This window comes from Malaclemys terrapin, chromosome 6 (assembly GCF_027887155.1).
Source record: "Malaclemys terrapin pileata isolate rMalTer1 chromosome 6, rMalTer1.hap1, whole genome shotgun sequence".
In the NCBI taxonomy this organism is placed as follows: domain Eukaryota; kingdom Metazoa; phylum Chordata; order Testudines; family Emydidae; genus Malaclemys; species Malaclemys terrapin.
The window spans coordinates 48,311,125-48,336,216 of NC_071510.1; the positions used below are offsets into that span (position 1 = coordinate 48,311,125).

Consider the following 25,092-nt stretch of genomic DNA (forward strand, 5'->3'; position numbering starts at 1 on the left):
TCCCCTCCCTTTCCCCATGCATCTGTGGAAGGGGTAGTCACAATCTGACCATATCTGAATAAAGTTGGTAGACTCTGGTGCTGAGAGAAGAAAAATGAGAGTGCTGAGTGTATAGCATTGCAAATCCCAAGCATTCAAAAATTTTAAGTGAGGTGCCCCAAAATCATGAGGGTGGCTTAAAAATCATGAGATTTGGGGAGGCGGGGAGGAGGGTTATTTGCCTTCTGATTTTTTTAGTCTCTCAGGGTCAGGGTCACCTTTTTAAGCTTTTCTCCACAGCCATGAGGGCTGGAAGCTTCCTTTTTAAAAACACAAAAGTGAAAGCTGAGAATCTTGAGTAATCACCTGACTGCAGGAATGGGGCCTTTAAGAAAAACACCCAATATCACGAGACTCATGGTAGACTCACAAGAAGCCAACAACACTAAGTGTGAGGGAGCTGAGCAAGTCCATGCACCTGTGAGGTAAAACTGAAAGGCTTTGTCTTTGTCAACTCTCTTGTGATAATAGGCTATGGGGCTCAGTACAAGGGTAACTTGTAGAGATTATATGGTCTGTGTTATACACTAAGTCATGCTGCCTGATCAAATGGTCCCTTCGGGCCTTAAAACTGATTAAATTCTTTTAATATTGTTTTTGTGAAATGTCATGAACTTGTATCCAAAGGTACACATTTAGTGTGCATGTAGTGTTTGAGATAACTGACATTTACCTCTCCAAGTCCCCAATAGTTATTCACTTTAATCACATTGGGTATGAATGTTTCATAAAGCTAAAACAAAGAACTACCAGAAATTCCACCAGGCTTTTGTTGTATGCCACCTCCATTCCCCACTCTCCAGCCCTGCACACCCATCTTTGCTTGGATGCTGATACTAACCTTCCCTGCCACTCAGATCCATTTTCACTTGGCTATTAGGGTATGTCTACACAGCAAAGAAAAATCTGTGGCTGACCCATGCCAGCTGACTCAGGCTCCAGGGCTGTTTCATGGCTATGTCGACTTCTGGACCTGGGCTGCTAGCTACTGTATAGACAAACCCTCAGTTCCTTTTGCATGCCTGGGATATTGTTCTTGATTATTTCTTAATTAAAGCTTGCATAAATCAAGGTAGTAAGCTTCTGCAGTGAAATCTTGGCCCCACTGATGTTAATAGGAGTTTTGGTATCAAATAGGATACCATCCAATCTGTATGTGATTAATCTGTATTCTAGTGTTCACTGAATTTTCCAGATGTATGTATCAAAGGCTTGATTTCAACGGCTTCTCCTTCTCAGGCTCCAGCATTTCCTTTCGGGAACTGCTGAAAAAGAACAGGGATTGGATCCAAAATCTTTTACTAGGATCCAAAGCTTTAGGTCAGTTGGGTGCTCAACTCACCCAATCTGCTTTTGAAACAGATTTCTGCTGTTTTTGTTTCCAATGTATTACTTTACAATGGCCAAAAAATGTGACAACACAATATTGGCTAACGCTGCTTCAGTGAGAAGGTAAACTTGTAGATGCTATGTGTTCCTTCTAGGAGCAATAGAGTAAAAAAAAAGATCATCCTCTCCCCCTAGGATTCAAAGTACTTGTTAGACAAGTTGGGCATTTTCATCATGAACCTTTTAAAAAAATCTGAAAATGTATATAGTTAATTTACCTATTAGTTAAACTAAGACCTGGGAAGCCTTTACATGGAAAAACAGACTGCACCAACACAGCATAACATCTACCCTCTTGTTTTAAAATATTTCTGATGTTTGCTCATTGCAACCACAAGGCTCTTGTATTATTTGGAAGTGGTAGGCAAATTCATAGGACACCTTTTCCTGGCTGCATTAAAATACCCTGGTAGTAGGGAGTGTGACAAAGTCAGGCCAGACACCTATCAGAGAATGGAGGAAGGCAGGTATGCCTGCTGTAAAACCATAAAGGCCCTTTTTCCCTATGAGCTGAAAAGAGAGACCTGAGTCTAAGGCCTGGTCTACACTGTGGGGGGGATCAATCTAAGTTACGCAACTTTAGGTACGTGAATAACGTAGTTGAAGTTGACGTACTTAGATCTACTTACTGCGGTGTCTTCACTACCGGCCGGATCGGCAGGCAGTGATCGATCCAACAGGGATCGATTTATCGCATCTAGTGTAGACGCAATAAATCGATCCCTGAGCACTCTCCCATTGACTCCTGTACTCCAGCTCGGCGAGAGGCACAGGCAGAGTCAATGGGGGAGTGTCAGCAGTCGACTCACCGTAATGAAGACACCGCAGTAAGTAGATCTAAGTATATCGACTTCAGCTATGTTATTCACGTAGCTGAAGTTGTGTAACTTAGATCAATCCCCCCCACCTTCTAGTGTAGACCAGGCCGAATTAAGGTCTGCCTGTGACCTTTAAAAACCCATCTTCTGGTGAGAGAGGGAAGAGAGATGAGACACAAGCTGGAGCAAGGGTAGTGGCAGCAGGGAGAGAAGGCTTCTCCTGAGTGGAAGGCTGATTTCCTCCCTATAGAGGAAGCAACTGAGCTAACAGATGTGGTGGGGGAAGGACTGATGCCCAGAAGCCAGCATAGTAAGGCAACACCCGAGAGAGGGGCCAGGGAAAGCTATTCCCTTTTCATGTTGTGAGTCTCTCTTGTTTGATTGAAGAGTATTTTTTGGGCCTACATGGAGGCCAACGATGTAAATATCGGAAAATAAACCCAAGTGAGGAATAAAACTGTCCACAGTGGGACTGATTTACTCCAGGTCCCTCCATAGCTAGAGGGAGGAAATGCTGAGCCTGCTGAGGAGAAGGAGATGCCTTGCCACAGGAGGGGAGTAGGGAGTAAATCCAAATCCAAGGAAGATAATAGAGCCTGATTCTTCATCCTTATAATTTCTATAACTAATATCCCAATTTATCCTTCCTTTCAGACACTTTATCTTTTAATTACTGCAAAAAATGGTTGTTTTCATTATGTCACACTGAAGTAGTTACATTTCTAAGAAAAGGTACCAACATAAAGTCTGAATTCACCTGTGTGGCTGAACATGAGCATACTGTAGATGATTGACACTCAACAATGATTACTCAGTCCTGGTCTATACTGGGGGGGGGAGGAGGAGGAGGGATTGATCTAAGTTATGCAACTTCAGCTACGTGAATAATGTAGCTGAAGTTGACGTACTTCGAGTGACTTACCGTGGTGTCTTCACCGCAGTGAGTCTGCTGCTGCTCCCCTGTCGACTCTGCTTGTGCCTCTCGTGGCACTGGAGTACAGGAGTCGATGGGAGAGCGCTCGGGGGTTGATTTATTGCATCTAGACTAGACACGATAAATTGATCCCTGCTGGATCGATCACTGCCTGCCAATCCAGCGGGTAGTGAAAACATACCCGTCAGATTAAAAAAATAGATGTGCTTCTATTCTCAAAGTGGGCAATACGAGGGGAAGACCATAATAACCAGATGCATAGGAGCAGTCACTAACTGGATGCATTTTACTCCACCGCTCTACAGACCAAGGGACTGGTCTGTGTTTCTACTCTGGCAAAGAGTTCATTGATTTCAATAAGGGATGCAACTAAAAAATGTCTGTTCATTTTAATTTAAAAAATTATATATTCCTCCAGTAATCCATAATGAGAACAAGTTGCTTTGGGCAATTTGAAAAAAAAAAGGATTTAAAATTATGAGTATTTGAAAATTCAGTGCAGTGCATGCACAGTAAAACACATATATAACTTTTACGGGGATAACTTAAACATGCAGCAGCCATTTAACTATGTACCAAAACGGACACTCAACTGAAATGATGTATAAAAGCAAGACATATTGAAATGCTGGAAGAAGTTATGTCCTTTGTGATCCTGTGATTTAGAGGAATGAGCATAGGAAAGGAAGCTAGTTGAGTTTCCCTTTCTATTACAGCCACTGATGAGCTTGATAGTACTTTACACATATACTGCTCAGAGGGGTTAATTTGCCCAAGGTACACTGAAAGACGTTTCTTTAAAACATAGAGCTTCAGACTTCTATTCCCATGTCTAATTGGTTAGACCAAAATTATCAATGGAGATAGCTTTTGCACTGACTCTTAGTTTTTCCCTCTGTAAAATGGGTATTACTTATTTATCTAATGCATGAATCCCATTGCCCACTTGTTTAATCCAAAGTTTAAACTACTTAGTTTACAGATATTCTTATTTGGTGACTTATGAGATGTGTTACAGATAATCCACTTTACAACAAATGGGGATTGAGGTGCCAGTCCACCGATGCTAATATGTACATAAGTGCATCACTGAATCAGCATAGGGAGAGAAAACTTGGAGATTGATTAAGTTTTCAATAGAGAGGGATAAAATATTTGCAATCAAAGTTTTCTTGGTTTTGGCTTTATGAAATTGGAGTGATTTTGACAATTTTTACATTGCGTTTCTGTATTCTGGTTTAGTTCATTGTGGTAGGTCACATCAGCCTGGTAGTTCTGATTCTGGTGTCCTGATTGGCTGAGCCTACCATATGTGGTCAAGAGGACTAGTAGAAAGGTATTTTCTCACTTTTTAAGAGGGCCTGGCTGCATTAAATTAGAGAACAGTAAAAGTGTCAGCATCAGCAGGAATCTGTGAGTGGCAGTATAGTTACCTAGCACCACAGCCCCCAAAAGATATTGCAGAAATGAGAACTCCATTTACTAAAGATCCCAGAAAGTAGCAGTCCGCTAGTCCTTGCTCCAATAAAACTCCATTAATTATGTCAGAGTGCTAGGGATCATCAGGCACAGATTTCTCATAGACAAATGAATTATATGGCGACAGAGGGTGATATGTTCCAATAGGGTCCTTCATAACATGGTTCTGATATTTCAGATAAGCATCCAAACTGTGAAACTAATTAAAGCTCCCCATCACTAGCTGTATAATTTTTTTTTTTTTTTTCTTTTCCTGATGAAAATGTTGTGCAGAATGCTTTTATCTGTAGTTTAGGTATACTGCAATTCACTTAGGGCTTGTCTATACTTACGTGCTGGTTCGGCGGCAGGCAATCGAACTTCTGGGTTCGATTTATTGCGTCTTGTCTGGATGCGATAAATTGAACCCAGAAGTGCTCCCCGTCGACTCCAGTAATCCTGCTCGGCGCGAGGAGTACGCGGAGTCGACGGTGGAGCCTGCCTGCCACGTCTGGACTGCGGTAAGTTCGAACTAAGGTACGTCGACTTCAGCTACGTTATTTACGTAGCTGAAGTTGCGTACCTTAGTTCGAATTGGGGGGTTAGTGTAGACCAGGCCTTAGTCATACATGTAGTCTGGCTAAACTTATTCTGGTGTTTGCATATTTTAAAATGTATATTTCTCATAGTCACAAGTCCATACAATTCAGTAATGGATCCTGGTGGGAAATAGAATAGGTTATCTTCATCTTCTGCCACTTTGCTGCAACAATAACCAGTGGACTCTATTTCTTCTTAATTAAAAAGTGTCTAAATTAACTCTGAAATGACTTAATGGAAAATAAACTGCACATTATCTAATTCATCCTCACAACACCCCCCTGCTGCGAAGATAAATATTATAATCTTCATTTTCGCTGAGTGGGAAACTGAAACAGAGAAGTGAATTGTCCAAGGCCACACAGCAAGTGAGCGGCCAAAGTGGAAAGAGAATGTAAGGCTTCTTGACTCCTAGCCATGTGTCAGTCCCTCTAGACAGTGCCACCTCTGGGATGCCTCTGAAATATCTATCATAAATCTTATATAGCAGAGACCAGAAATGGCTCAGCAGCTTTTTTTTTTTTTTGGACATTTATACATAATTTATACATAATTTTAGCTTTGGACCAATGCATATTATTTAACATAGATGTAGAGTGCCTAAACATTGTTGCACGATGGACCTATGCAAGTCCCATTAAGGTAATGCCCTCAGTCAGACTAAGCCCTATATTACTAAGAGCCAGATGTTTCTAGTCCTAGGATGGCTTAAGGAACTACTCCATCCCTAACACTCTGGGGCACACAGTGCACCAAAAGGGATAGGGACTGATTGGGAGGATTCTGTGCCATGGCTCTACTTTCCCAATACACCAGCCTGCAGAACTGCCCAGTTACTCAAGGGAAGTAAAATGCATTCCTCAGAGTAGTACAGAAGCAAGTGTGCTGGATGACTCCACATACTCCTCCTTAGGTAATGTGCTTTCACACTGTCCCACTGCAGGGCTATATCACATAGGCACAATCTATCTCTAAATAACCAACTCAATAATTGCTTTAAAAAAATCCTACATGTAATTAAACCTGGCATTGTTCTGGCATGCTCTGTACCTTGCATGTTATAGAAAGGAATTTGCTATAAGCATGCAAACTAGCACCTACACCAGTATGAAAGGCAACGAGGCCTCGTGGTGAGCATATGCAGAAAGGCCAGTTTGAGCTATTGCCAATAACGCATGTTTTATTGTAAATGTAGTTAGTTTAAGAATATTACCATGTATTAAAGGAAATTAAAGATGACTACAGCAATGGAGAAAGGACTGTTAATCCCTAGGAAGTGCCATACTGGGTAAACAGGTACTACACAAGGGCAAAATTTCTATCACTCTATATATTATGTGTCTCATTTAAAACATTTCATTTCTAAAAATGTAACATTTAGCTATCATGGGGTACAGAATAACAGGCATTCACTAACACTTTCTTAATTGGATTCTAACTAAATAGGTTTATTTGTAATCATAAAATAAGACTGTCAAAGCAACTTATAAACATTTAAAATTCACAGTGTAATGGGGTACTGTTGCCCACTATTGTTACTTTCTATAGAGGAAAATATATACTGCTGTGCTTAATTTACACCTGGAAATACTTTATTGTGCCAAATAAATAGCTGAGTGTCAATCTGAAAGTAAAAAATAAAATAAAAAAGCACCTCTAAGCATGCTGTACAAAAAGTAATTGACAGATGTCCGTGACAACACAATCCAAATAAACATTGTTATACAAAATGAAAATATATATATACAGAGCTTTATAAAAGAAAACATTTCCAGAGCTATTTATAAAACAATGATCATAATAGAAAATGTATCATTTTGCACTCTCATTCCCCTTACGTATTCTGTGCGCTGGGAGCCCAGCACCCACAACACAAATACAGCAATGTACAAAACATCTTCTATAAAAATATAAAGCTATACTGTACTTCAATGCAAATCTGGACTTGGTGCATTTTTCAGAGGTTTGATATCATATTTTAAACTGAATCATACATGAATCAGTTACTATCCAGCAGGATTCACTGAAGAAAACTTACACTATAGAACTACTTTTTTTAACTTGCACAGGCATACATTTAAAAAAAATGCATTTTCATTCTAAAAAGTACTTTCAGTGTTATTCAGGTGGGCATATACTATTTACTTATTTGCTGAAGAAAAAATGCACTCACCACCAAACATCTCCAGACTAGTGAACATACTAGTTTAACTATACCATGAAAATTATCCCAGGCACACTGAAGCCATCAAAACTTATATGGTTACCAGTCCTAGCCAATATTGCTTCATCTAACAATCAGCATCTGAATGCTGCCAATAAACTGGTCACCAAGGCACAGCAAATGTCACTTCCCAATGTCCAGGGATAGACAGGAAGTACCCTGTCACTGACTCTGTAGTAGCAATCCTACCTGGAGAGTGCTGCACACTTTTCATTCAGCTGCTATCATCTTGAGCTCATGGTGGTGGACCAAACAGGAGAGAGATGCTGCCACTACCAGGAACTTTCACATCATCACTGGGCAGGATGAACAGCTATTTGGCTTTGGGCTTCCATGCCGGCTCTAGAGCCAGCCTAACGGGTTCAAGTGTAGTGTGGTTCACTGGGCCAAGACCAGCCATGCCGAGGGTATCCAGGACAGCCCACTGCTGTTGGGTTCCTTGGAGGTCTTCTCAAGCTGAACACCGCTGACTCTGACTGGAGGAAGGCCATTTAGCTATTGTGGTTCCTCCCTGTCCCCCCTAGCCTAGCCTTGTTTGTCTTGCCCACATACAATCACTGTATAGCTATAATTTGTGTCTGTTGCTGATACACAGATCACACATAATGGGCCTTCATTCCTCTTTCTTCCAAAGCTCACATTGACTTCAGTGGGAGATACGGCTGTTCAAGCAATGCAAGATTATAATAGACATGAAAGGCTGTAAAAACACAAATTATTTAAGTTCTTCCCCCAACTACAGCATCACCATATCCTCAGCGGGTATAAATCAGCGTGGCTCCATTGACGTCAGTGAAGGGAGATTTATACTGGCTGACATTAACAATTAGAAAGGAGTAAGATATCACATACACCTCTGTGTGATAACTTCTGACAAATATGGATTCTTTTTATTGGTGACCTCACTAAGTGCCCATTTGTTATTATGATCAACATTTTAGAGCACAAAATATAGAAAACATTAGCTTGCTGACACTATGTAGCTGTGTTAAAGGTAACAAGAAATGCTTATTTTTGCTGCAAAGATATCAGAATGTGCTTATGTTTAGTTATTTAATGAAGTGTTGTTGATGCCACTTAGTGCAAGAGATATGTGAGGCGATATGCAGGATCTATAATTTATATATGTAGAATGGATTTACAGCTATTAGTTTACAGTAAAGCTTTTTTTTTTTTTTTTAAATGTGCAACAGTAAATGTGGTAGAGATAGTAGAGAGCAGCCAGGGTGACTAGAAGAGTACTAGAAAGGGCTAATGAAGCAGACAAGAGGACTAGGGGAAGGAGGGATATCATCTGGGAGAGCTCAATATCCCAAGGAGCCTAAGAACATACGAGAAGCTGCCCAGGTACCTTAAACTGGACAAATTCCCTAGGGTAGAGTACACATGGCTTAGTGAAGGAGTAATTTACTCATTTTATACATTCACTCCTGGCTAATTCTGAAATCTTACAGCTTCACTGCTAGCAGCTACTTTGTTGTAATGGAATTTGTGCTCTGTTTTGTGCTTATCCATTTTAAATCCATCCTGTTTGCTTCAACTATTGCCCACTTATATGAATCTGCTGGGCACCGATTGCTGCTAACACATGGCATGTGAGTATATTTGCTCCTTATGCAATGGTCCAAGAACAATTTTTCAGGTGTGAATTTGTCCTTAAACACAGAATAGGAGAGGAAAATCAATGTAAAGACAAGGAATAAACTCCTGAAACAAATTGGCTAAAAAAATATAGGTAATTAACATATTGTTTAAAAGATTGATGCTGTGTTCCATTATAATAATATTAATAATTTATATAGTGATTTTTCAGCTTCAAAGTGCTTTACAACATTAATAATTCTACCTACACACAACCCAACTATTTTTCTCCCTATTATACATATCGAGCAGAAAGGTTAATGGTTTCTACAAGGCCAGAGAGGAGTGTGAGGGGTAAAATTTGAAGTACCTGGTTCCTTGTCTAAGGTTCAAATCACACATTTCTTTATTCACAGAAATATGATGAATGTCTGACAATTACTTATGTCACTTTTAAACAGGCACTTATCAGTTCACTGATATTGTAGCAGAGGGTCATGTTCAGTACCCTTTTTTCTTGGCCAAGTGTCCTTTATGCTGGATACTTTCTAGTTAATGCTGGCCACATCAACTGTTTGCAGTCTCACATGGGTGCTGCTGGGTGCTTGGTGTCTAACACAACAGCCATTGATTCCTCCATATTCCCCCTGGAATTTAAGTGGCTGCTTCTTTTCCCTCATGTAGGATTTTAGGGGCTTTCGGTAAAGCCCACTGCCTCACTTAATCTGCAAAACAATCTTCTGAAGGGAAGGCTGGAGATGCAGCCCCCTCCCCCAATCCTCCCCAAAATACATGGTTGATTGTTTAATAGAGCTGTGCTTGAAGTAGATACATATACACAATCCATTGCGTTTCTAATTGCTTGTTTGTCCAAAATATTGCAAGAATGTGGATTATTTCCCACTACATTACACACTGGACTGTCCATCATTTCACTCTTTCCAATCATTGTGTAAAGTATTAGGGCTGGTGTAGACCCTTGGCCTTGTATCTGACTAGATGGTACAGGAGACTCACATATAGAAATGGAGCTTTTTCACCTTTAAGCCATGGGTTCATATACTGCCTAGATCAGTAGAGACTGTGGGCCAGACCTCTATCCTTGGTTAGCCCCAATTCAATCTTATTTAAAGCAATGTATTTGCACAAGAATAGCTGAAGGCAGAATTTAATCACAGGTCCAAGAGAATGGACCTAGCAACTTATATGAAATGAGGTCAAGGGTTCATTTCAGTTCCCCCAAACTATCACCACAACTAGCACCAGTTGGTTCCTTTCTTTGGCAATTGAAGCAGTGAGATAAAAAACACTAAAAGGGCTGAGAAGTCACACAAGCCCAGATCCTGAAAGGTACTCGGGCACCTAACTCTCTCTCCTTTAGTGTCTAAATACCTTTGAGGCTCTGAGCCATAGTCCCTCCAGAACAGAACTGAGGCAAACAAGCAGGGTTAATTAGCAGATCTTGCACCATAAATACCCCTGTCATATTCTGATGTTGGTTTCTTGTGCTGTCAGTTTGTCTTTATACAATTTTATCCTCTTATTTAATACTGATTTCTGCACTTTTTCTAACTAATAGTGCTCAATCTCATTAAATGATCAGAAGCGCCAGGGATTCATGTTTTGTGCTGCAGAATTAGGGCCTGATTAATAAACTTCTGATCACTTCAATTATGTGGCATTTTTGAATGCTCTGCAACCACACCCCAGAGAGTCATGTTTTCGCAACATGAAGTTTTGTGAATTAAATTATTTTTCTGTTGCAAACAAGAGGACACATTTTCCTGATAATACAATGTGGCACTGCGTAGCTCTGTACGGTTACAGCTTCAATATGAATGTGTGACCTTCCCGAGTTTTCTCAAGTTAATGCATTTTATTTCCAAAGTCACTTGTTGAGCTGTAATAATTATTTTGTTCATCCTGTGCCACATTCCATAAGTAAATATTAGCATCAGTGTTAATTTTGGGGCTGTATGACATGTTTCTCATTAAATGTTTGTAGCATGCTTTCACTGCATTTAGTATGTTACACAGGCTTGGGCAATGCACTAACAGAAGTGTTTGTTTGAAGATGAATGAAAAACAATTATTATTTTACAATGATTGACTAAATATAGGATGTATAAATGATTGCAGCCCTTATGCAGCCTTAGCCCACACAAAGCATTACAAATTTCCTCAGGTTTCATGCCACTGTTTACTGTCTATACAACTTAAAGAGGAGTGTATTTGCCATGGAAATGGGTCAGTGCATAGTAGACATGCTATACTAGGTCTAGGATGCACAGCAGTTTTATAAATAACCACACACACCAGTATGTTATATGCACTTCTACTTTTTTTACTGCTTTAAGAAAAAAAAAAAAGAGAGAATCAGTATATTGTCCTAACTTTAAACTTTTTTATACAAATTTTTAAAAATATTTTCCTCACTTTCTTTTAAAAATTGTTTTATTAACAGAACGAGGCAAAAGATTACACATTGGGATAAGAGGGTCAAGGAAGGGACAGCACAATGGTGTACAATGTATCAGTGCACTTTGGTGCCACCATTTTGTTGTACCCATAAAAAGGCAGCAAATAGTGGATAATGTTGTTTCATTGACTCTGAACTTGTATATACCGGACGGACTCCATCTATGAATATATGATCAGTCTTTCTATGGCAGAAAATGGAAATTTATTCCTTCTGAGAGATGCAATTACTGTATGCTACAAATGTGTAGATGTGCATTCAACAACCCCCACCTGTTTTTTTTTCTTTTCTTCACACAGTAAAATGCCATAAAAGTTCTTAAACATAGTGTGTCATTCACACAGGGATTTTTTTTTCATATTTAATTATTTTGCAAAATGGGTCTTTACTGAACTATGGCCTTCCTGTTGCCTTTTTTTTTTAAACACCCATCAATGAATAATGAAAGACTACAATCATTCTCCTGACAAAGTGAAAGAAGCAGCTTTTCTTTCCATTTTGACACTTAAAAACAAAGTTAAAACAAACAAATGGAGGAAGAAACAACAGGCAACTGGAATGTTAAATTTGTATATTTCCAACTTGTCCTGGTGTGGATACACTTTGGGTTCCTATTACAATCTGAAAAGTATATGGGAAGTGCCCACAAAGTATAGTGTCTCTTATAATTCAATCAAATATTTCTTTGTGGTGGCAGCATCCAACACATTGAGATCCCCAATATCATAAAGAATTTAGTCCTGTCCCATATGGTCACTGCTGCACCCTTGACTGGTAAAGGTATAGGTAGCTTAAATGGGGTTCTTACATCAAGTGTTTATTTGGAATAGCAGTTGCACATAATGAATAGAGGAGAGTGGGACATTCATACCAGCGCTATGGAGGAGGGAAAATATTGGCAGAGTCATTAGTGATAGAGGGATTTGATCCAAAGCCCAGTGAAGGCAATGGAAAGATGCCCATTGAATTCAATACACTTTGGCTCAGGGCTTTAAAGAGGGACAAGGTGCTTCCCTCTTTAAAGAACAGGTTTGGGGCAGGGGGAGAAGAGGGAGAGTTTAAACCAGACTAGATGCAATTGCAATAAAACAATGTTTAATGGTTATGACCCAGGAAATGTAGGAAAAACTCAGCACTGAATAAAGAAGAGGGACAGAAGGAGACTGTGTGGCTAAAGGATGTGTGTTTGAAAAGGCTTCCAGTGTCAACAAAAAGGGGAGAAATGTACTCCTAGACATGAAGCGGAGCTGTAAAGAAGACAGTAGAAAAGGGATTGTGAGACTCCAGTGAGGAGTTAATAAAAGTGAGGAAGGAAAACAAACCTAAAGGAATATATTTTCAAAGAGACCTCAACTCACCTCTAAATTTACACCCATAATTTCTGTAAAGCAATTTTACACATGCACATTTTTGGCCAACTGCCTCAAACTTTTGGGCTCAGATAATGTATTTGGACATCTAGGGTGGGATTTTCAAAAGTGTTCAGAGTTGAGCTAACCCTAGAGTCCCATTGACTCAGTGGGTGCTACCATTGGTTTCAATGAAAGCAGAGTTAGGTCAGCACTCAGTAATTTCTAAAATCCCAACCCTATCTTTTCAGACAGAAATTATATTTGCATTCTTAAATCCAGGTTTTAGACACACAACCCTTAGTAACTCCAGAAAAGCTTATGTCCCAGAATGGCTCAGGCTTAGAGGCCAGACTTTTGAAAATTTCTCCTAATTATTCTATATGTTTGGCTTTGAAGGGAAGTTATTATAATTTACTGTAATATCTCACTGAGGTATTATTAGGTATTATTATGGAGTGCAGTGCAAGAGAATTAGAGCATCAGGAAGTGTGCTATTTTTAAAATGTCTTATCTTACCAGGATCAAAAAGAGAAACTGATTTCCTTTATTTTATACAAATTAACCTCGGGACTTGGAAGATCATATATCTGCTGCTTTCAGAGAGCACACCTTTTGTAGTGAAGGGAGACAATTACATTTAGGCTGCATTGATAAATTTCCAAAATTTACCAGCCCTGGTACTATATTTGTCCACCTTCTGCTGTTATTATTAATGATAATCAGTAAGTGAATGATATTTTACTCATCTTTACAAATAAGGAGCACTCAGAGGGTGCTGGATTATACAAATAATGTGGTAACTTGCTGCAATCCACTGCCAAACACGTCATGAAAGAGCTTGTATAATTTAGTGGCACACTTTGTGCACACTTCAGCCTGCACCCTGATAGAACTGCAAACTTCAAAATTAAATTCAGTAGCTAAAGATTATCAGTGTGTCCAATTGAATAAAAAGGGCCAAATGGATCCAATTACCCCATTCTCCATAGCCAGGTTAGAAACTGATCTGTTAATGTCATAATTGGTCATTTCACATGGAAAAATAAGTAAGGGTTTTGTTTAGTTTTGGGTATCTGGGTTGATGGCTCACGAGTAGAAGTTGACACTGGCCAACAGTGGTGGAAAAGGGATTCAATATCAGGAAGCCACTGGGGATCACTATAAAGCAACATAGCAGAGTTTCTCAAGTAAACGTTACAGTTCAACTTTGACCTTGAACAAAATGCCTGAATCACAGATTTTAAAGAGATGGATGGGGGCAATAGCTTAACAATTCTCCCACTTAAAAACCATATTCAGCATTCACGTTAAAATTCAGTTGTAGAAGGTCACATCAGAACAGTCGGAAACTACCAACAATGAAATTGGTTACAATATCTATTTCACTGTTACATAAAATGCATTTACGGTATAATAGCTAAAGAATTCATGTAATTTAAAGAGGCCTCCTATAGCAATCACTGAGACTGAACATATGCAGTATAATAGGTCTCAAATCCATTGCATTTACTTTGAGTGCAAGAGCTTTTTTGTCCATTGAGAGCCCCTGGCTTAGCAAGAAAGTCAGACTGTCATTATTATATTAAATTAAATCATAAATGCCAATCAGAAGAAGTATTCCTTTTGATTTTCGTTGACTGTATTTTGCATGCTGAGCTCACATTTCAGGGCAGTCTCGGCACTGTCCTCATTTTCTGATCCTTTTGCCTCATTTTTTTTATATACGCTTTTTTTTTTATAAATGCGTACAGCTATGGCAGAGATGCAAAGCAGGATGAATATCACAACTCCTATCACACCTAGGGAGGAGAGAGGAGGAGAGAAAATTGATCAGATATACTAGACAAATAATAAGTGAGGTTCATAGCCCAGGTTCAACCAGTGTGTGCTGTAGAACCAATGTGGTGGGACCCCCAAGAGGGGAAATGGAAGTATGACAACAATCCCCCTGAAACTCCCAATGAAACTAGAACTTCAGGGCAAACTGGTGCAGCCCACAAATGAACAGGCCTGGCCAGAAAATGCAAGGAGTGAGGAGCATTCAGAAGAAGTGCTAATTCAATACCTACCCTGGACATCCTTTTATGGAGTCTAGCCAGAATTTAACACTTCCCATCCCCAGATATGATGGTGCCAGTACCAATACCTGCCCTCCCTCTTAGAAGAAAATCCCCATTCATATGCAGTTTCCTTTGGAAGCACAAGTTGGGGTGGGCAGGTGTTCACAGCCCTAACTTATGCCCCCTACTCTGTACCAAGCCCTACATCTATACTGTATCATTACAGTCTACTATTAGATGTTTGTCATAATAATCAAGACATGCTTGATTGAAAAAGACCACATGTTCTTTGGGCCCCTAAGTGAAAAAAATGTGGGGTTATTTTCCTTCCTATAATCAGGATTGTGTCATTGTGTGTGATGGGTGAGGTGTGCGCATGCCTGGTCCCTGAATGAACAGGAACATTTGTGGCTCCATGGATAGCATTGGCTTTGCTACTTCTTCAGATGTTTTTGATTTAGTCTTGCCATACAATACCAGCACCACACCAATCATCACAACAATAACACAATAGTCCAGAGCCTGATGAATGGAGGAAAAATAAAGGGTGAGAGAAATATCTTCGAACACTTATAATTTGGGGAAGCACTCAGATACCATGGTGATGGTCACCATATAGGAGACTAAATAGATTGGGCAGATAGGATTAAAGCTGCCAGTACTGAAGATTTATAGTACAGTTCCTGTAACAGGGTAGGGCAAGAAAGAGAGAAATGCTTACAGTTCCATATCAACCACGTAGCATAAATGAAAACAATGCATCCGTTCTAAAATAAAAGCAATGATTTGGCCATTTGTCATCATCTCATAAAAATCTACCATCTTCAAAATGCTTCATTTTATATTAAGTTACAAGGACCTTATTGTGAATTTTTTCTCTCTATATAGAAATCTCACTGATGTTTTGAGTGCAGACTGACTGCATGATCTGGCCTCTATTAAGATACACCAGGATGTACACTGTTTTGTTTTACTGTAACAGCACATACATACTCTGAGGGCTTATCTATGCACAATTTTCTAAAGCAATAGAGTTAAGGTGGTACAATCCCTTATGTGTTAATACAATTATACCTGTAGAAAGGTGCTTATATTAGTATTAGGGGTTTAACTGATATAACTAAAGCAGCATAAAACTGCGTGTACTCTAGAGCTGTGTGAATTATTGATTTTTTGGTTTTATGGCACTTACAATAAAACAGTTTCAAGTCAGCCCAAGAACTAATTTATTTAAATGTCAGCAAATTGAAACATTGAAAAAAATAATTTGTGTCAAATTAAACATTTTGATTTGAAACCAAATGTTTCATTTTGATTTTTGAGTGTACTTTTCTTCTTAAATTAAAATAAATCAAAGGTAATTTCAAAACAAAAAGTCATTTTGATTGAAAAATCACAATATTTTGTTTTGAAAATGTTTAAATGAAACATTTCAACCTTTTTTTGAATTGTTGTAGTAGTTTTTTTAAACCAAAATAATTTGCCAAAATCGACACAAATTTGTGAGTCAACCCCAAATCTGTATTTTTCACCAAGGAAGAGTTTTGGTTGAAAAATGTCACACACGTGTAGTGTACGCCACTCTTAATGTGTTCAATAGCAATAACCAGAGAGGTTTACATTAAAAATAGTGGGAACCTCAGGGTCTCTTGCAGTTCAAAAACAATTATGGTTTTAATGCAATTAAAAACATAACCCTCTAAAATGTATCTAGCACATAAATTAAGCATCTTTCCTACATAATAAGTAATTATGACAGATTTAGACACATGTGAAAACCCAGTATCAGGAACCAAGTGTAAAATCTTGACCACATATAAGTCCATGACAAATTCCCAAAGAGGACTTCAATAGGACAGAATCTCCCCCCCCAGAAGTTAGGATGTTTTTAGGTACTAATTTTTTGTTTGTATATTTGTTTTTCATTATGGCTGAATATACAATAAATGTACAATGGGCATTTAAGACTTGCAGGTGCCTAAAGCTTGCTGGTGTTCTCAGCCATTGCTCAGTTAATAGTCTGAGTTGAGGTGCTTACTCTACAGTTGTTTTCTATTTATGAAAATGAAAACAAGAAATAGGAGGCAAAATTGTATCAAAGTTGCAACCTAAAATTAGAAAGTTAAACATTAAAGGTCCAACATATACGGTGGCACAAACAATCAGGGTCTTTGACCTTTGAGTGACGTAAACTGTGGAAGAAATAATTGTGTGTGCAAGAGTACTATGTTTCCCCTTCCTTTATCTGCCTAACCCAGTACAGATCCCAACTCTCTTCTACTGACCAATCATGTTTAGAAAGAGAATGACCCACGTCCTGGTCCTTTCCAGGGCACCCTTAGAGATCCTATACTTAGGGAAGTGGGTGCAAATCAAGCACCAGCCAGCTTGCATTTGACTATCCCAGACAGGCTACTCACACTTGCTTTGTATCTGTGGGATGCTGTTGATGCTTGCACTCCATGGGACTGAATTTCCATTACCTTGCACCTCGAGTTGTCATTTACATTGATACACAGTGAGTACAAAGTGGGTGTGTTACCATTCTGATTTGGTAGCAATTAACATTCACGTTGTACAAATATAAATGACTAAACAAGATGTAAGGTAGTGGAGAATTAGGTCCAAGACTAGGAAACATCAACATCCAGTGAGTTGTACAGCAGTCACTAGGCTGTATAACTGATATTACTGGAGATGATGTGTCAGATGAGAAGAACCCAATTTGATTTTTCAGAAGCCGAAATGAGTTTGCAGTGCTGACAGTAAGAAAAAAAATCATTTTATTTGTAAACTGAGAACATTTGATTTGGAAATCATTGAGTGACAGACAAACACAAAACCTTAAAATCGCATGTTTAATGTTACTGATCAGAGTAGAACACCTTAAACTGTGTTAAAATTGCAGTGTTTTTAGGTTCAATAACATCTTCCTTTCTTCCCTTGCTACAACTTTAAGCTTGAGATTTCAGACTATGGTATTTTTTCCCCCACCCTAACACCTTTAGTGTGTGCAGCAAAGGGTTTCTGTGGAGAGCTAAGTAACTGATTTTAAAAATCAAATGGATGTTTGTTTGTGTTTAAGTTTTAGGTGAGTTAACAATTACAGATCTTTCACAGCAGGTATCCTATTTCTGCTTAGGCCAAACTCCTTGCAATCTGCAGTACCAGTCTTCTAGAGAAAAGTGGTATCAGGATCAGACAAACTGTAGAAAGAATAGAAGGAGCATGTCCTGATGCAAAGTCACTTTAAGTCAACAGAATGCCTTTGAGCAAATGGTTTGGAGATTCTGAGTATAGGGCCCAATCAGAGTGGATGGATTATAGAGTGCAGACTAGATAGACTTACATATTCACAATCCAGTTATTGTGCTGTGAAGAACTACACTATGATTATCTAAATATCTTCACTCTGATTGGCAGAATATTAGAATAGCATATTATTACTGACATGCATCCGACAAAGTGGGCATTCACCCACGAAAGCTTATGCTCCAATACATCTGTTAGTCTTGAAGGTGCCACGGGACTCTCTGTTGCTTATTACTGAGAAAATTACAAACACTAGATAAAACAGACACCCAGAACCAAACAGAACTGAAGGAATGGCATAACTTGAAAAATCTGATTGGCTGGGACAATTCCATTTCAGTATAATAATAATCACAACTTTGTATTCACTAGAATGAAAAATTAAACTGTGTGCATAAGACTCCTCAAATGCCTCGATACCATGGTGATTGGCACCTTATAATTGCTCCCACCCCCATTAGCTTGTCTACAAATTAGCCTAGGAAAGGTGCTTGATTCAGAAACACTTTTGTTTGGGGTGACACTTTGGTTTGCTGGAGGGGCCCTTTGGTAGGGAGGGTTCTCAGTCCCTTTTTGTCTGAATTAACCTTTCCTTGCAAGGCTGAGCCCATAAGTAGCATTTTTTTCTCAAATCAATGTTACTCAGTGACACTAAAATAACTGAAATCCCCATTGACAGAAATGGTCTGTGGGTGGAATTCATCCATGGTACAAAGGAACAACACCAGTTTTTTAATCATGACTTTATCGTACCATAGGGTCCTGCATGAGGCTGTACAAATATATCTGCATACTTCTCACTTCCCACAAAAAAGGGGAATGAAGGTTGGTGATGGAGTGGGCCACAGACGACCCAGGTGAGGGGGTTATGGAATTCACTTTTACATTAACCTAGTGGCCCCTCTGCCTAAAGTGGTGGCCCTATAGCCTTGAATAGCAGTCATAGAGGGTCTGTGCTGCAATCTCACATTCCAGCCCTGGGTTAAATGTTGGATTTCACCCCCTCAGCCCACTCATCTTCACACCCATAGGCCATTATTTTTCAAACTTTGTGGGAGTGAAGCTAATTTTCTCCTATGAGAAGACATAATAGTTTGGTACTGAATAGTCTTCCTGATTTACAAGGAAATTTTGACAAATGAAAGACTAAATACCAGAATAGAGGATAGTTCTAAGACCCTCCCAAGTTTGTGACAAATATACATATAACATGCTATGTACAATATAAATCTAATTAAGATTGACAGTACCAATTTAAGTTAAGGGTGAAAAACATTACAGGGATGTTGCAGTTATTCCCCAAACAGGCATTATAAAGCTAGGAAATTCAAAGTTAAGGATTAATTTAAAAGAAATTCAAAAATGTTAAGACATGGAAATGCACAATTAAGAAACCCAACACAATTAAGAAACCCTTAACTCTGCTCAGTAGTGACACTGTGAGATAAAATGTGGGGAAAAAAGATGTTATCTATAAACATCGATTTGATTTAATCTGGGACTGCAAACACTATGAGACCTTAACCATAATCCTTTGGTTACTGCATGTCATTATTACCAGGGAGAGTCAAGGTTGATGAAGTGACTGATCTGTGCATGTCCATGCTATACAAAGTGTGTGCTAAAATATGGAAAACAAACTGTAAAAGAAAGAAATATTTTTTTTGGCTAGCTGAGGCCTGGTCCAAACCCCAGTCAAATCAATGAGTCTTTCTATTAATCTTAAAAGTAGTTGGATCCAGTCCTAAAGCCATAAGCAGAAGTATCTATTATATTTTCTATAATTTTTGGTTGAGAAGTCCTCTGATCTGATTACTATTCATTGAACCTGGTACCAATAATACTAACCTCATACTTTTCTTTTCATACTTTTACCATATATAAAATTATCCACTCATTTCAGGACACTACATATAATTTCAGGACATTTCTAATACAATTCTAATGTCATTTCAAGACATTTCTTGGCTCTCCCAAACATTAGTAACAAAAGTAAAAGCACTGTCAACCTTCTGTATTCAACATTGTTAACCGAAAATATTCCAGAATTTGCCCTAAAACTGCAGACTTTAGCACTAACATTTAAGCAGGCAACCTTTGATCAACTGTTGTTTTAAGAAAGACACTTGTATCGACAATACGTCATTAATCATCTGCCATATTGGGTAGAGGATGCCATCATTTCAGTTGTTCTATATGTGACTGCATATTCTGTAGTTATAAATCCCTTATACTTGGTGGGAAGATTTGGTACTTTTATTCCACTAAATTTTGTACTTTGTATGTTCAGGCTCTTAAGGCCCTTGCAAAGGAAACATATTCAGAATTTAACCAGAGAAGACAAATGATGGACTCTCTTTTTTCAGTACAAGTCACTAATTGAAATTGAATCACTGAATGATACAGCAGAAAAACCATTTTCAGGACCAAAGAGAAGTTCCTTCATCTCTCCTCTTCCAAAGAAAAAAAAATACCATCAGAAAACTCTCACAGGGTAACTATTTAAAGAAATGTCACTGTCATATATTTGTTCCAGCACCATTTGTGGAAACTGAAATTCTACTGAGAGTTTTTTGTCCCCAGACTCACATTATCAGACTTGCTTGACTTCTCTGAAGTTTATCCTTCTGAAGAGAGAAAATTGTTAGGCTTTCTAGCAGCTCAGTTCAAAAGTTCTGAGAAGTCTGCAAGAGCCATGATCAAAACCTGGATTTGCTGACTCCAAATCCATAGTACTCAATTTCAAGGTTTTCTATTGACAATATAATGTACACCTTGAACAAAATAAAATGAGACTTACACAAGATAAGTGCAATTTTATTTCATTTTGAGTGATTAAATTGTGTATGATTCTCCCACTGCAGAACCTTTAATAAAAACAGATTTTCTTAAAAAGTGCTTAAACAAGAACTAAATGTGATTTTCCTGAAAAAGCAGTTAGGTAGATCAGCAGAAATTGGAAAGAGAATCAAGAAAAACAATTCTCTGATCAACATTAACTATATTTTTAACATCTTAATGTGGATTTTATTTTCCAACTTTTTTGAAACACTGAAAATCAGTGCAAATGGAGCTCAATCCATGAGTATATTGCACTGAATGGCAAACCAAAATGAAACCTGCCTTGGGGTACAACAGGCATTCAAGCCATGCAAATTCTCCATTTTCTCAAGCATAAAGGCAAGGCAAAAGCTGTGCTGCTGAGATCTATTTAACAAAGGGCTTCCTCACTTTGAACATGCTCCATTGGCAAAAGTGAATTATTGTAAAAGCCAAAAAGCCATAAAAATGCTCTTTCCTTGAAAATATGCTGTATGCCCTAAGGTATCCAAGTAGGTATCCATATCATAGACACTTGCATTAAGCAGCTTAGTAAACTGTTCTTAAAATGCTGTGCATCAATAGAGTATTCAAATATTTATATAAACTGTCACTATATAAGCTAATATAATAAGTAGACAAGAGTTAATGATATTTTAAAATATCACTTTGACTTTTTCACTCAGCTCCTAACACTTTGTAATAAAATGGAGCTTCTTTTAATTTGACACTGTTTTCCTTGTGCACCCAAACGTTCCACTGACTTCACTTTAGCATTCAAAGATTCAAAGTTAATTTAAAAAATGGTTCCAGTGAAGCTTTTATAGTCCCTATTACCTCCAATAATTGCAGAGTCACTTCGGATTGCATTAGCTAAGGGCTCTCCCTCATCTATTGGTCCAGAATGATCTGCAACAGAAAAAAAAAGGAAAATGACAGACAAGTAGAAAGGAGGATTCTCAAGATACTTATATATGGTTATGGTTCACACACAGTATGGAACTGTGAAGTTAGTGTGGGTCTACATGGTTCTAAAGATCAATATTGTAAATCACACTATGTGGAGGTGAACAGGAAAGTGAAAACATTAAGAGGAAATGACAGAGGCTAGAAAAATGGAAGAGAAGAACAAACAGAATAGAGCACATTTTCAATCTACCCCTGTCATGTATACCCACATTAAAAGATGGTAACGAATGAAGTTCTGAGAACTCTTCTTGTGTTTTAGAGGGTAAAACAAGTTATAGCCATATGCTACCTGCAAATGAATGGGTTGTTTCACTTGATGTTGAGTCAGCTCCAGTTGATGTACCGCAGTTAGATTCAGTGAAGCGTCCCTTTACAGTGACTGGTGCTGAGCTGGTATGATGCAATGCAGCCTTCAAAGGAGCAAAGTGGTTGAACTGCACTGAAGAGAGACATCCAATAAACCCCAGAGCGTTTGCCTTCATTGTGTCCTGATCTATATCATTACTTTCTGTCAATCAAAAGAAAAAGAACACAATCATAGTACAAATGTACAAAACAAAGTGAAAGAAGAATAATTAAATAATGAACCTGAATTCCTCTGACTATATTTATGCTACAGCAACAGATGTAGATTTGCTGAATTCCTTTCTTGTCCGTCTTTAATGAAAAGACAGCGAGATATATTCAACTTTTTTTTTTTAAATGGATGACAGTTGCTAGTCTGCTGAGGGACATGCAGTTAACTCATTATAGTAAGTTGCAAAGCAAAAAGATTCAAATGCAACTAAAATATTTAAATTAAAATGTATCCCTCTTTCATTCGGCAAAGAAATAAAGTACATTCATGAAAAATACATATTATACTATGCTCTTGCTCATAAATATGTACATTATGGAATCATATTATTTTTACAGATTCACTACTCCTTTCCATCATCAGCATATCTGTCAAACAAAAAACATCTGCAGACCTCAGATACTGGGAACTCATACAGATGCCTTGCTTGTGAAATGTTAAAAATGAATATTGGTCTAATCTAGTGTACCTGTTAAACATGATACCTTTCCTGCTTCACTAAAGGGAAAAAAAACCCTACTAACTGTCTCTTGGGTTACCTTCATAAAAAGTATTGCCCTTTCAAAGCCCTTTGTCTACTTACCACCCAGCATTCCACTCTGGAGTGTGGATAGAACTCACCTGTGCTGGCAAATTTAATTTAAAAAACAAATTCTGGGTAACACATAATATTAATTGCCCCAAAGATATGCTTACAGAAAATAAGTTTCTGAGCGCTGTCCAAGTTAAATCATGCAGTCACAGCCTCTACATTACCAAATATTACAAAGTTGATAGAATGTATGCTCAGTCTAAGCACAGAAATTAGCTCATAACCTTTACAGTGCTGGAAGTTGTTACCATTATATCAGTAAATACCCGTACATTAGTTTGTTGCTATGTGATGAATGGGATGAACAACTCAGTCTTACCAAGTGAAATGAAAACCTGGATAGGATGTGGCAAAATATAAAACTTAACACCTTCATCAGACACTTTCTGCTTAATTCAAAACAAGTTTTAAATAAACATTACTGGGACCTCAGCAGGACACTGCTTGCTCATTTCAAATGACAGATTCTATAAAAGTGTGATAAAATTAACCACCTCTAGTATGGAGACTCATCTAAAGAACATGGTGGTTAAATGCCCAGTAGCTGGTCTATACTAGTGTTCCCACCATACTAACATTGGAGCTGCACTGCTGGTACGGCAAATGATGGGAAACAGCCAAAAGTCATGGCTAGAGCTCCTAAAATGGGTGAATTTGCCTCACTGTTATGTGTTCTTTAATAGGTTTGGGACGGTGTCAGCACAGCACCATCAGGAACTGTGGAAATATACCCTTACCAATGAAGTTGAGCAGCTCGAGAGAAGAATCATACAGAGAAGCCCTTTAAGCTGGAGAGGGGACAAAGATTGTCCCAAGATGCGTTTGAAGGAAAAACCCTTTGGCTAACTGTGAGTACGATGGAAAAACTGAGTAGGATAGAAAATCTGGCATCCTTTGCCAATAAAAACAGATTTGGATATTTAATAATCCTTGTGTGTGAATTTCACTCTTTACTCTCCTAAACAAAATAACGTATCTGAAGTCTAGACTTTCCTGACCATTTGTAGTAATGGCATGTTTTTGAAAATAATGTGCTTGGGGCGGAGGGGAGGGGGAATTAGTTTTGTGGTGCACCGTAGCTCTGCACTTTTCACATAGATATTTTATACCAGCATTTCAGCTCATTTGCTAAGTGTATTTTGAGATGATTCATAAAATAAAGATAAAGTTCTCCCACCTACACTACCTCCTTCTACAAAGAGCTTGTTTTGAATTCTGCCTCATCTATCTGTCCTCAATGGAGTGCAGAAGGTTAGCAGACACACAAATCTTAAGAGAACAATTTAAAAAAAGGAACTAGTGCAATCAAGAGACTTCTGTTTGACCTCTCTCCTGGACAATTTCCAACAATGATGATGATAATGAAGGTTTCACGGGTTTCAAATTCCTGTCAAGTGTAATTTTATGTTGAATTATTCTATTTGCTTGACTTTTTACAGTCTGTTTAGACTTTCATGACTGTCACTTAGCAAAACAGAAACACTATTCATTTTTGACATTCAGAGCTAAATTTAAATGGTGCATTAAAAACACACTTGTACAAAATTCAGCATTTGTACATAGTTTTGTGGGCACAATGGCTACATGCACATTTTTGCTGACACAACTATTATATCCTCATATGAAACTGTGGTCTGAACAGTCAGCATTGATCCACTAGCATGAGTGGATATATTTCTGTGTCTGCAGGGGGTACATCTGGCTGCATGTCTGTAACATAGATATTTTCATTTACACTGTGAAATTTTCAAAACATGAAAAAAACAGAATATATAGAATAACTAACATAACGTTCTGGTGAAATCATTTAAATACAAGATTGTAGTGCTACTAAATATTGCAAAGTGGGTGGAGTATACTGGCCAACTATTCTGCTGGAACAGAAGTA

At 38.3% G+C, this 25,092-nt stretch overlaps 1 protein-coding gene across 2 annotated transcripts in view; it reads right to left on the reverse strand.

Moving 5' to 3' along the window:
• Positions 1 to 11,366: 11,366 nt before the first annotated feature.
• CNTNAP4 (contactin associated protein family member 4) overlaps positions 11,367 to 25,092 on the reverse strand; it is a 325,511-nt gene continuing 311,785 nt past the window's right edge. For both annotated transcript variants that reach the window (XM_054032729.1, XM_054032728.1), the window contains 3 exons: positions 22,325 to 22,543; positions 21,904 to 21,975; positions 11,367 to 14,673 (listed from right to left, as the gene is read on the reverse strand). In XM_054032729.1, coding sequence (XP_053888704.1) covers positions 14,480 to 14,673; positions 21,904 to 21,975; positions 22,325 to 22,543 — 485 coding nt within the window. In that variant the 3' untranslated portion in view covers positions 11,367 to 14,479. The remainder of the gene's footprint in view (positions 14,674 to 21,903; positions 21,976 to 22,324; positions 22,544 to 25,092) is intronic.